Source organism: Dipteris shenzhenensis, chromosome 7 (genome assembly GCF_047967505.1).
Source record: "Dipteris shenzhenensis isolate YYH24624 ecotype China chromosome 7, Dip_SZ_1.0, whole genome shotgun sequence".
NCBI lineage: Eukaryota > Viridiplantae > Streptophyta > Polypodiopsida > Gleicheniales > Dipteridaceae > Dipteris > Dipteris shenzhenensis.
The window spans coordinates 52,666,331-52,679,164 of NC_141602.1; the positions used below are offsets into that span (position 1 = coordinate 52,666,331).

The window sequence follows — 12,834 nt, forward strand, 5'->3', positions numbered from 1 at the left end:
CACTCAGCCTACCTACCCACCCCCCCCTCTCTGCCCATCCCGCTCTGCCCCGCTCGTTGGTGCTACCCCCGTTGGCGCTGCTCCTCCGCTGGCGCGCTCCCATTCCTGCTGTAGCTCCCGCTGCCGCTTTTGCTTCTACTGCGCCTCCCCCCCCCTTGCTGTTGCTGCACTGGGCTGCTGCGCACTGGCCCTCCTGTTGGCAGCCTCCCTCCACCTAGGCTCCTTGTTTAGGCCTAGGCCCTCCGCCTTTCATCGCCTCAGCCTCCCCCCCCCCCCTTTCGTCACCTTAGCTTCTCCACCTCTTGGCTGCCTCTCCACCTCAGGCTTCCACCCCGCCTCGCCACCTCCGACTACAACCCCTCGCACTGGGCGTGCCTCCCATCATGGGGGAGGAGCCGGTGCTCCTGCTCCCAATCAAACACTAAGACCTGCACCAAAAAAGAAAAAAAAAATCAGTCCCAGAGAAATGTGGGACAAAGCCAAGAAAGACGACCAAAAAAAAAAGAAAAGCAAACGACACAACCGAAACTGGAGGATGTGAACACACGCTACAACCAAAGTGGACTCGGGGTAGACAGCAAAGCAAAGGCAGGACCCCGCCTCAGCCTCAGCTTCTTTAGCCTCTATCTCTATCTCAACCTCAGCCCCCGCTACAGTCAGTTTCAGTTCCAGCCTCAGCTCCCTCTATCGCAGAGGGTTTATTGTTGCTTTGTGGATTTTCGCAAGGCATTTGACACAGTCCCGAGAGCCCGCCTCATACGGCGCCTACAGGACTTGGGTTATGACCAGGAGATCATTTGGGTTGTCATGGCACTTTACGAGAGTTTCTGGCAAAGTTCGGGTAGGATCCGGGTGGACACGCGAGATCATGAGTACCATCAGGGTCAAACAAGGGTGTCCTTTGTCGCCTACCTTGTTTGGCCTCTACATTGACGAGCTTGAGACAGTGATGCAGACACAGGGGGGTGTAGGTTGCTCTCTTGCGGGCACGCTGATCTAGATTTTGCTCTATGCAGATGACGTGGCTCTCTTGTCTTCCTCAGCAGAGGGGCTTCAGAGACACCTAGATGCACTACAGTCCTTTTGTAAGTCTCATGATCTGAAGGTCAACCTGGGTATAACCAAGGTCATGTTTTTTAATACATCTCGAGCCATCATGCGTCAGGAGCAGTTCACATTTGCGGGGTCATCTATTGAGATAGTTTCATCATACACTTATCTTGGGGTTATCTTCTCTGGACCGAGCTTCAGTATGAGACCCGCGATGCAGGCACGCTTGAGTAGAGGGTATGCCTCATTGGCCAGGCTAGGGAGGCAGTGCTTCCGCTCACACTTTCAGGATCGACGCACCAAGGGGTTGCTTTTTGACTCCTTGGCTCGCCCAGCAGGGATGTAGGGCAGTCCTTGTTGGGGGCCAGACTTGTCGGATACAGAGTGGGCCCATGTGGAGCGGCTACAGGTTCTCATGCTATCACGGATGATTCGTGGTAAGTCATCCGTTCCTCACCAGATCATATTGGCTGAGTTTGGGTCACCCCCTTTATAGCTAGATGCTGCATTTCAGGTCATCACATATGTGTACCGGGTTACGGAATATGGGGATTATACCTTGGGGCGTAGCAGGCTACCATGGATAGCTTTATCCTCTTCTATGGCACTTGCAGCAGGAGAAGATGAGAGGTGTTGGTATGCACGTACAGAGAGATGGTTTTAGCGACTGGGGCTCCACATGGATAGACTACCTCCCTTCCGGTATAGCATGGATGCTCCGTTCTCTCTCCTCTTATCACACGAGGTCAACCAGGTTATCCGTGAGGATCTACTACAGCTACACACTTTTTGGACCTGGTTGGAACCGAGTGAACTCCCAGTGAAGCTTAGCTTCTACAGAGACCACTTCTTACATATCACAGCGGAGGGTTTCATTGACCCACCAGGATACACACAGATTCACCTACCCCACTCGATGAGGATCTCTCTTGGGCAGTTTCGGGTCTCTTCACACAGACTTCACATCGAGAGCGGCAGAGCAGAGCGACTACCCAGGGAGCGGCGCATATGCACACTATGTGACATACAGGAGGTTGAGATAGAGGAGCATTTCATCTTCAGGTGTTCTGTGTACTATGAGATCCGAGGACGTTTCCACTGCCTCTTCAGAGATAGTTATGGGATTTTAGCCCATTTCCTCTCCTACCCAGACCAGCGGTGTTTGGCAGGTTTCATTCATGAGGCACTTAGACACCGCGAGAGGATACTCCGAGCACGGAGACAGGAGTAGACTTCTTCCTCGGTTGATCCCTCTCAGAGCTCTATCACGGAGTTCTTTTAGCTAGATCACATGGAACCCAACGAGACGAGGCCTCGATACGACCGTGACCCGGAGCCCGTGACCCGACAGCTCAGACAGAGGGTCGACACACAGATCACACTTGGAGACATCCCCTCCTTGCTTAGAGTTGGAGCCCGACCGACGGGGGTCACAGTAGCCCTGGTTAGACGTAGAGCTACGACCAAGAGACGTGCCAGGACCGCACCTGTGAGTGGCCGATAGCACTCTATTGCCGACTTCATGCCTCCACTGCCTCATCCATCGTGATATCTTGCTGTTGCTGGGGATGATGATGATATTGATGATGATGCTGAGATTGACATATAGTCGACCACCGACATGACTATGTTGTACTTAGGACTTAGTACTGCCATTCTGCATTTTTGGCATTTTGCATTTTGCATTGGTATGGACGCTCGTTTAGTAGCTCCACTACCACAGCTCGTTGTATCTGGATTTTCACAGTCTCATAGACCCATCGGTCTTCCGAAGACTTTAATAAACTTTCTTTCTTTCTTTCTTTCTACTTCGACTTCAGGCCAGTCTCAGCTCCCTGTACATCCACGATCAGTGACATACTCATGCCCATGGCGCCGGTTGTTTCCTTCCCTTCCTCTCCTGTTACAGCTCTCGCACCACTTATGACACCTACTTCGGAGGTGTCATACACTGTTCCGCATTACGCTTCACTCTCCCCTCTCTTGTTTGGCCTCTACATTGACGAGCTTGAGACAGTGATGCAGACACAGGGGGGTGTAGGTTGCTCTCTTGCGGGCACGCTGATCCAGATTTTGCTCTATACAGATGACGTGGCTCTCTTGTCTTCCTCAGCAGAGGGGCTTCAAAGACACCTAGACGCACTACAGTCCTTTTGTGAGTCTCATGATTTGAAGGTCAACCTGGGTAAAACCAAGGTCATGATCTTCAATACATCTCGAGCCATCATGCGTCAGGAGCAGTTCACATTTGCGGGGTCATCTATTGAGATAGTTTCATCATACACTTATCTTGGGGTTATCTTCTCCGGACCGAGCTTCACTATGAGACCCACGATGCAGGCACACTTGAGTAGAGGGTATGCCTCATTGGCCAGGCTAGAGAGACAGTGCTTCCGCTCACACTTTCAGGATCCATGCACCAAGGGGTTGCTTTTTGACTCCTTGACTCGCCCAACGCGAATGTACGGCAGTCCTTTTTGGGGGCCAGACTTGTCGGATACAGAGTGGGCCCGTGTGGAGCGGCTACAGGTTCTCATGCTATCACGGATGATTCATGGTAAGTCATCCGCTCCTCACCAGATCATTCAGGCTGAGTTTTGGTCAACCCCTTTACAGCTAGATGCTGCATTTCAGGTCATCACATATGTACCGAGTTAGGGAATATGGGGATTATACCTCGGGGCATAGCAGGCTACCATGGATAGCTCTATCCTCTTCTATGGCACTTGCAGCAGGAGGAGATCAGAGGTGCTGGTATGCACGTACAGAGAGATGGTTTGAGCGACTGGGGCTCCACATGGATAGACTACCACCCTTCCAGTACAGCATGGATGCTCCGTTCTCTCCCCTCTTATCACACGAGGTCAACCAGGTTATCCGTGAGGATCTACTACAGCTACACACTTTTCGGATCTGGTTGGAACCGAGTGAACTCCCAGTGAAGCTTAGCTTCTACAGAGATTACTTCTTACATATCACAGCGGAGGGTTTCATTGACCCACCAGGATACACATAGATTCACCTACCCCACTCGATGAGGATCTCTCTTGGGTAGTTTCGGGTCTCTTCACACAGACTTCACATCGAGAGCGGCTGAGCAGAGCGATTACCCAGGGAGCAGCGCATATGCACACTATGTGACATACAGGAGGTTGAGACAGAGGAGCATTTCATCTTCAGGTGTCCTGTGTACTATGAGATCCGAGGATGTTTCCACTGCCTCTTCAGAGATAAATATGGGATTTTAGCCCATTTCCTCTCCTACCCAGACCAGTGGTGTTTGGCAGGTTTCATTCATGAGGCACTTAGACACCACGAGAGGATACTCCGAGCACGGAGACAGGAGCAGAGTTCTTCCTCGGTTGATCCCTCTCAGAGCTCTATCACGGAGTTATTTCAGCTAGATAACATGGAACCCAACGAGACGAGGCCTCGACATGACTGTGACCCGGAGGTCCTGACCCGACAGCTCAGATAGAGGGTCGACACACAGATCACACTTGGAGACATCCCCTTGTTGTTTAGAGTTGGAGCCCGACCGACGGGGGTCACAGTAGCCCTGGTTAGATGCAGAGCTACGACCAGGAGACGTGCCAGGGCTGCACCTCTGAGTGGCGGACAACACTATTGCCGAATTCATGCCTCCACTGCCTCATCCATCCTGATATCTTGCTGTTGCTGGGGATGATGATGATATTGATGATGATGCTGAGATTGATATATAGTTGACCATCGACATGACTATGTTGTACTTAGGACTTAGTACTGCCATTTTGCATTTTGCATTGGTATGGACGCTCGTTTAGTAGCTCCACTACCACAGCTCGTTGTATCAGGATTGTCACAGTCTCATAGACCCATCGGTCTTCCGAAGACTTTAATAAACTTTCTTTCTTTCTTTCATTCTCCCTCTCAGTCAGCCCATGCTCCCACACCCCGTTGGGACTGCCTCATCCATTCCACTGTCATCTCCGTTCCTCACCTGGTTCACCCAGTCATCGTCCAGTTTTCGGATTCAGTCCCACACTTTCATGCCACAGTCATCACAGTTTCAGCTTGGACATGGGTGGGCTGATACACCAGAGGCTTGGGAGACCTTGCTCATGGAGATACATAGTTTCGGTGAGCATGAGATGGAGTTGACTCGCTTCGCACGGGAGCATGTTCGCTTCAACCAGGAGCAGAGACACATCATAGGCTAGGGCCATTCGGGAGCAGGATGGTCTCATTCAGGCACTTAGACAGGATATCATGCAGCTTCGGCAGGAGGTCACAGCCATACACACAGTCCCAGGGAGTACCCTGGTGGTCGAGGCACAGATTGCCAGCATGCAATCTGCTATTGAGAAGACATCCAGATGGGTTGACGTGGCTAAACAGGAACCCGCAAGGATAACTGTTTTGGCTATCCTCATGGAGCAATAGCAGAGAGCCAATAAGGCTCTCAACATTGGAGTACGCGGGATCCCATGCACTGAGGCTACACCGATGGTAGATGCGACGCGTTCGTGGTCACTACCCTAGGTGTGGCTGAGCACAGGATAGAGAGGACATGGCGGGTGGGGAGAGATCCCAATCGAGAGCAACCCCTGATCATATGGTTCCATGACACTCAAGCACGACTTTTAGCTCTATGACGCAGGTCAGTCCTTCGAGATCAGCCAACGATCTCTATGGATGAGGACCTCACAGCTCTATAGGTTGAGGAGAGGCACTCTTTGCTGCAGTAGCGAGATCAAGCCCGAAAGGAGGGGAAGTGGGCAGTGGTACGAGAGGGACGACTTCTTACAGGCCCCCGTAGGGCACATGTCCCCTCCCCTACATAGGGAAGCGGGGTCTATGAGACTTAGATATCTGAGACATGTTATCCTTTAAATGCCTGCATTTCCCGTTGATTGGGAACATTAGGAAGAACTGGTTCTTCTTCATTTCCTGTAATGAACTCCCAATAGCCTTTTCCCATAAGGAAATTCGTCATTCTAAACTTCCATGCTTGGAAGTTGTTCTTGTCAATCTTTTCAGTGACAATCTGTGAAAGAGAATTAGATGCCATTATAGAACACTGCAAAAAATTCTGTCACTGCAAAAAACACAGCTTCTGCCTCACACAGGCAAATCTGCAAAACTAACGAAAGTGGTATTTGACCACACATTCACTTCCTAGTGACGATTTTGCATGAACGACCACATCAGGTTTAGCTCTCCCGATAACTTGTAGGCAAGCTTTCTGCTTAGCCTTCCCATAGAAGACCTCGGCAGGATACATGATCTCATTATCTATAATGGTCTTGACAAATGGCCCGCTTCAGGTGGTTTCACATGCTTTCCACATGGGGGATGCTCCAACGTTGTTGATTACCCCTGCCTTCACAATTCCGCATCACTGACTTCACTGTAGCACCTCTCCCTCCGAGGGCTGATCATACATACCTTTTCTTTGGCATCTCCATCCCCCTTCGCATAGCACCATCCACCCCACTTAGTTCTTACTCCACCTACCATGATATACGCTTGGACCGGGACCACTCACCTTCTTACTCTGGCCGTCTGTACATACTTCTCACTTATATTGACTTCATACCTCTTTTAGAGGATCGTGCTGCCCTTGTCACCCGCTCACTATACGAGGTTGCCATTCACGTGTTCCCCCACACCACCCGCCCACCACCCCCTCAGATCGGACCCTGTAATAGTTGGTACGATGATGAGTGTAAGGCTTTACGCCGTCAGCTCAGATTCGAAACCAAAAACAGTCTTCCGAGTGCACCAGATACGCTACGCTAGTACGGTAGACTGGTACGGAGGAAGAAACTAGACTTCGTTCGTCGGAACGAGGAGGAGCTACTGAACATTTTGTTTAGTAACAACTCTAAGGACTTCTGGCGGAGATTTCTAGAAGGACGGTCCCCCCTACCACTCACTGACACTCACATCTGGTTTGATTATGCACGCTCACTTTATGACATTCCAAATCAGCCAGTCCCTAATCTCTCACACATGCCTCGTCTCACATCTTACACCCTCTTCCCTAGAGGAGAGGTAAAGGATGCCGTAATGAAACTTCATAATGGTCGAGCGAAGGATCATGAGGGGCTATGCACTGAGCTCATTGCATATGGGATTAACCTCCTAGCCTCGATCTTAGCAAAGCTTTTTAATAAAGTTGTTTGTCTGCGGTTGCCACACACCTAGACTATTAACACTATCTTACCCATCCACAAGGTAGGGGATCCCATGAGCTCAGAGAACTACAGGACCATTATGATTAGACATGTCATGTCCAAGGTTTATGCATGAGTACTTGACTCCGAGGTTAGCAGATTTGCAGAGTATCGAGGACTTAGAGCAGCAGGACAGGCCGGATTCCGGCGTGATCATGGAACCATGGACCACATTCTCACGCTCAGATGTATCATCGAGGAGGCGAGGGCACAGAAGCAGAGGGTTTATTGTTGCTTTGTGAATTTCTGCAAGGCATTTGGCACGGTTCCAAGAGCCCGCCTCATACAGTGCCTACAGGACTTGGGTTATGACCAGGAGATCATTTGGGCTGTCATGGCACTTTACGAGAGAGTTTCAGGCAAAGTTCAGGCAGGATCCGAGTGGACAGACGAGATCAGGAGCACTATTGGAGTCAAACAAGGGTGTCCTTTATCGCCTACCTTGTTTGGCCTCTACATTGACAAGCTTGAGATAGTGATGCAGACACAGGGGGGTGTAGGTTGCTCTCTTGTGGGCACGTTGATCCAGATATTGCTCTACGTAGATGACGTAGCTCTCTTGTCTTCCTCGGCAGAGGGGCTCCAGAGACACCTAGACCCACTACAGTCCTTCTGTGAGTCTCATGATTTGAAGGTCAACCTAGGTAAAACCAAGGTCATGATCTTCAATACATCTCGAGCCATCATGCGTCAGGAGCAGTTCACATTTGAGGGGTCACCTGTTGAGATAGTTTCATCATACACTTATCTTGGGGTTATCTTTTTCAGACCCAGCTTCACTATGAGACCCGTGATGCAGGCACGCTTGAGTAGAGGGTATGCTTCATTTGCCAGACTACAGAGACAGTACTTCCGCTCGCACTTTCATGATCCACGCACCAAGGGGTTGCTTTTTGACTCCTTGGTTCGTCTAGTGGGGATGTACGGCAGCCCATGTTGGGGGCCAGACTTGTCAGATACAGAGTGGGCTCATGTGGAGTGGCTACAGGTTCTCATGTTATCACAGATGATTCGTGGTAAGCCATCCGTTCCTTACTAGATCATTCAGGCTGAGTTCGGGTCACCCCCTTTACAGCTAGATGCTGCATTTCAGGTCATCACGTATCTGTACCGAGTCAAGGAATATGGGGAGTATAGAAACGCCCTCGGATCTCATAGTAAACAAGACACCTGAAGATGAAGTGCTTCTCCGTCTCAACCTCCTGTATGTCACATAACGTGCATATGCGCCTCTCCCTGGGTATCTATCCAGTTCACCACCGCACAAAATGTGCAAGCTGCTTTGCATTGGATCCACAATCGAAGAGTCCATAATCATGAGGGATTGTGGACTGAGCATTTGGCACATGGTCGGAGGTCTTGGCTCCATTCTTAGCACAAATGTTGAATCATACTGTAGGCCATAGCTTCCCACATGCTTCCATCGTGCCGATATACAAAGCAAGGGACTCGACGGACACTAGGAAGTACTGCACTCTTATGATTGGGTACACGTTGGTGAAGATTTATGGATCAATGCTAGAGAGAGAGATCAGCTCTTAGAGAGAGGCATAGAGGTAGCAAGCTTTGGGACAGGCCGGGTTCTGGAGGTAGCTCGAGGACGACGACCCCTGATTCGTAAATGGTTCTCTTTCCGATGTGGCTATCCCCAAGGCAGGGCAGCCTGTGTGTCCCAACAATGCTCGTCCTGGAGTTTCCAAATGGAGCGCTCCATATGTTACTGATCATGTGGTGTCACAATGCTACTACATCCCTTAAGTGCAAGTCCTCTCCTTGATTTTGTGAGTGCTATTTGACTAGAATACTAGAAGATATTTATTTGAACCTATTTTGTATTTCAACATACATGACATATATGTGTTTTTATAAGGCACAATATCTGAGATATGCCTTGAATTGCTTAGCATTGTTCTTATTTTTGCCATACAAATGTGTTATGATCAATGACTGACGAATGGAGCTCCATGAAGGTTTACTTGATCATATGTGTAAAGGCTTTTTGGAGGTTTGTTGGGATAGAGAATTAGCAAAGGTGGGTTATGATAATACACTAATCCTGATTCTACAAAGCAATGAAATGGAACCATATGCTTTAAATTGCTTTATTTCCAAGGGGTACTTTTCAAAAATCCATTACAAGTCGAAAATAGACATGTGGAGGTTGAAAGTTTAAGTTACAGATTTGGCTTTATCTAAAAGTACATACAAAAAGTTGATTATTAAACGTTTTCAAAAGTTGGATTTGTTAGTGCAAATTTATAATAGAAAGTGCATTTCATGTTTTAATGAGTATAGAGATTGTTTGGCCCTAATGGTTTTTTTTTTCATTTCATATAGGGTAAAAGAGTACCATGTCGATGGTTTTCGTTTTGATCTAGCCAGCTCTCTTTGTCGAGGTGTTGATGGCTCACCTCTGATGTCTCCTCCCATTATTCGGGTATCAAATCTGGCTATCTTTAAGAATTTGTAGTTTTATTTTGATAGGTTGTTTGCTTGGGCTGATTTATGTATGTACGTATTACACCCCAATGTCTCCACCATTTTATTTGGGTATCAAATGTATCTTTCACATTTTAAATAAATAAATTAATAAATAAAATAAACGTGTTGTTTGCTTGTGTTTGCTTATACATATTTTAGTGTAACCTGCGTAGATTTTTTTTTTGTGAGAAGAAATCTTTTATTGCTGTAAAATAATTACATTCATAGTTACTTCGAAAATGGAGTAACTATTACTCAACTAAAGATCTCAGTATAAGCTGTATACACATCCTGATCAATCAAACGTGTCTGAACACAATCATAGAATAATTGCTGCAGAGATCGTTTGAAAAAAATAAAGGATGAAAAAAGGGGATCACCAAAGACTCTATGATTTCTGTCCATCCATAAAGTCCATAGTGCCCAGTAGCGTACCCATATAAAAAATAAATCAAAACCCTATCTCGCTGGATGAAAAACAAACAACCAGAAAAGCCTGCCAAAAGTAACAGTAGGAAATCTCACTCGAAGCCTCTGTCGGATGAGAGCGATGAAGGCACAAGTATGTGGACAGAACCAAAAGATGTGAAGCACAGATTCAGTAGGGTGTAAGCATCTGTGACAAATAGCCGGAGCAATATGTCTGTGTGCAAGTAGCTGGCCAGATGGAAAAATGCCAAGTAGGACTCGCCAAAGGAAAAGCTATCGTCAAAGAGGGACTTTGTAATGCCAAAGGAGACGCAGCCTTTTTCTCCACCACTTTAGTGGGCGATCCATATGCCAAACAGTATTTGCTCTGTTAGAAATCCAAGGCGGAAGTAATAGCACTTTATACAGTGATGGCAGTGTGATATGTGAGAACTTCAAGGGACGGACTGAAGAGGAGGAAGAGCGTAAAATCCAATCCTCAAGCCTATTCTGAAGTTCCAAGCGAGGTACCGGCAAAAACGGTTGAAGCATTGCTGAAATCCTATGCCATAAAGGACGATAATGAGCTCCCAAACCGTATTTGCTGGTAGCCATAGAAAAAGATAAAAGTGTGCCATCATCCTGAAGTACATCCGCCACCGATGTAGTGCCTTTAAAGGAGAGAAAGTAAGAACGTCTTGGTTCTTGAATGGCCAAAGAAGGGTGGAATACTTTAGAATAATAAATATTCTCAGCCCTCAAAGAGTTTCCCGACAAAGACTCTCGGCCATGCCATTCCAAGTGGGATAAGATATGTTTCTAGTCAAGAAGTAGGCGAGAAACAAAAGGGCAGCCTCTGATCTTGCCTTGGATAGAGCCAAATATGAAATCCCACTGAGTAGGCTGCCAATGCCCAAAGGCAGAAGTATGAATATGTAATAAGAGAGAGCGGATCATGAAAGCCCACGGCTGATCTCCTTGCATAAACTGCAACATCATTTTTCCTCTGTGAGCAAGTAAATGCATGTGAATATTGAGAATGTTCAGACCCCCGTGCATCTTTGGAGAACAGAGACGATGCATAGAGAGTAATCTGAGACTTTTCTTGCCATTTTTTGCACACCAGAAAATTTCCATGATAGCTAACATAAAGGAATTCAGCTCTGCCTTAGTGAACATAATGAGAGGCAGATAGAATTGTATGTATGCTCAAAAAATGGATTGTGCGATTCGCAAACAAACATGTAGTGGCCAAGTTGCAAGCTTCCAATATTCTAGTTTTGCCCTCAACTTTGTCAACACCCAATCAGTTTGTTGGGAACGAGTGAGTTTCCAACCTAGAGGATAGCCGAGATGTCGAATAAATTGAGAAGCGGGGACAATTTCCCCAGGCCACAGAAGACTGTGCCATTCCTGTTCATGCAACGGCAACAATTTTGATTTCTGAAAATTTACCCGAAGACCGGCAGCCAATCCATATGTAGAAAGAGCCTGCATAATCATGGACAGATCACTCCGAGTATTTTTTGGGGTAAAGAATGAATCATCAGCATATGCTTGAGCAATCATGCTGTGACTGCCAGCAATCTCCAAACCATGCAACTGGTCAGTGTCCAAAAGGTGGTCCAGATATTGAAGCATTGGATGAGTGGCTATGGCAAAAAGTAAAGCACTTTAGGGACATCCTTGGCTAACAGAACAGCCAAGAGTCCAGGATGTAGAAATATCCCCTGAAAGTATGCAGGCAGCTTTACTATCTTGATATAGCCAAGTGATAACTTGCTGCATTTTTGTGCCGAATCCCAATGCCTGCATAGTCAATGAAATAAAATCCCACTTAACAGTATCAAAGGCTTTGGCAATATCAACTTGCAATAATAAAACATCTTGCTGCGTGTATTTGGCATATTCAATTCCAACATAGGCATTAGCAATGTTATCTATGATATGCCTACGCGGAACAAAGCCATATTGGGCAGGATGCAACCCATCATGTCTTTAGCCGATCGACAATAATTTTTGTAGTGACTTTGTAAATGACTGGCATAAGGGTGTTAGGTCTCCAGTCTGCCAAAGATTCACAGATTTGTTTTTTTGGAAGGAGTTTAACAATACCTGTCTTCCATGTGTGTGGCATTTTCTGATTTTGCCATGTAGCATTCACCATATGCAGCAATGTATGCTTCAAAAGAGGCCAATATTCTAGAAAAAACTCAACTGTAAGACCATCCCATCCTGGAGATTTCCATCTGCCGCAAGATTTGATTGCATCTGACAGTTCCCTCTCAGTAAAAGGTTCCTCCAATTCCAAAGCTTGAGTAGTGGAAATAATAGAAGAAACATGCTGCAACAGTAAATTTCGTGCAACCAAAGCTTGCTGTGAGGGAGGAACTGCAGAACCAAATTGCTGAGAGAAATGATGCACACAAACAGAAGTAAGCTGTGACCGCGAGGTGGTCCATGATCCATCAGGCATAAGCACCCTGCAAATTTCTGTTTTTAATCTCCTCTGATGCAAGCTTTTGAAAAATTCTTTAGAAGAGCAGCCTTTATCTGTAAAGGCTCTTTGTCTGGCTCTAGTCTCCCATTTAGCCAGTTTTCTGTGATCATTGAGTTAAAGACAATGTCTGGCCTGGCATAGTGTTGTTTGCTCATGCAGGGACAACGAACGAAG

The 12,834-nt window shown here is 47.2% G+C and overlaps 1 protein-coding gene across 4 annotated transcripts in view; it reads left to right on the top strand.

The window, feature by feature from the left end:
* ISA3 (isoamylase 3) overlaps window positions 1–12,834 on the top strand; it is a 241,525-nt gene that overhangs the window by 134,554 nt on the left and 94,137 nt on the right. For all 4 annotated transcript variants that reach the window (XR_015541293.1, XR_015541294.1, XM_087376756.1 and 1 more), the window contains exon 13: window positions 9,609–9,708. Coding sequence is in view for 2 of the 4 variants with exons in the window: in XM_087376756.1 (XP_087232882.1) it covers window positions 9,609–9,708 (100 nt within the window). In the remaining 2 variants the exon portion in view is untranslated. The remainder of the gene's footprint in view (window positions 1–9,608; window positions 9,709–12,834) is intronic.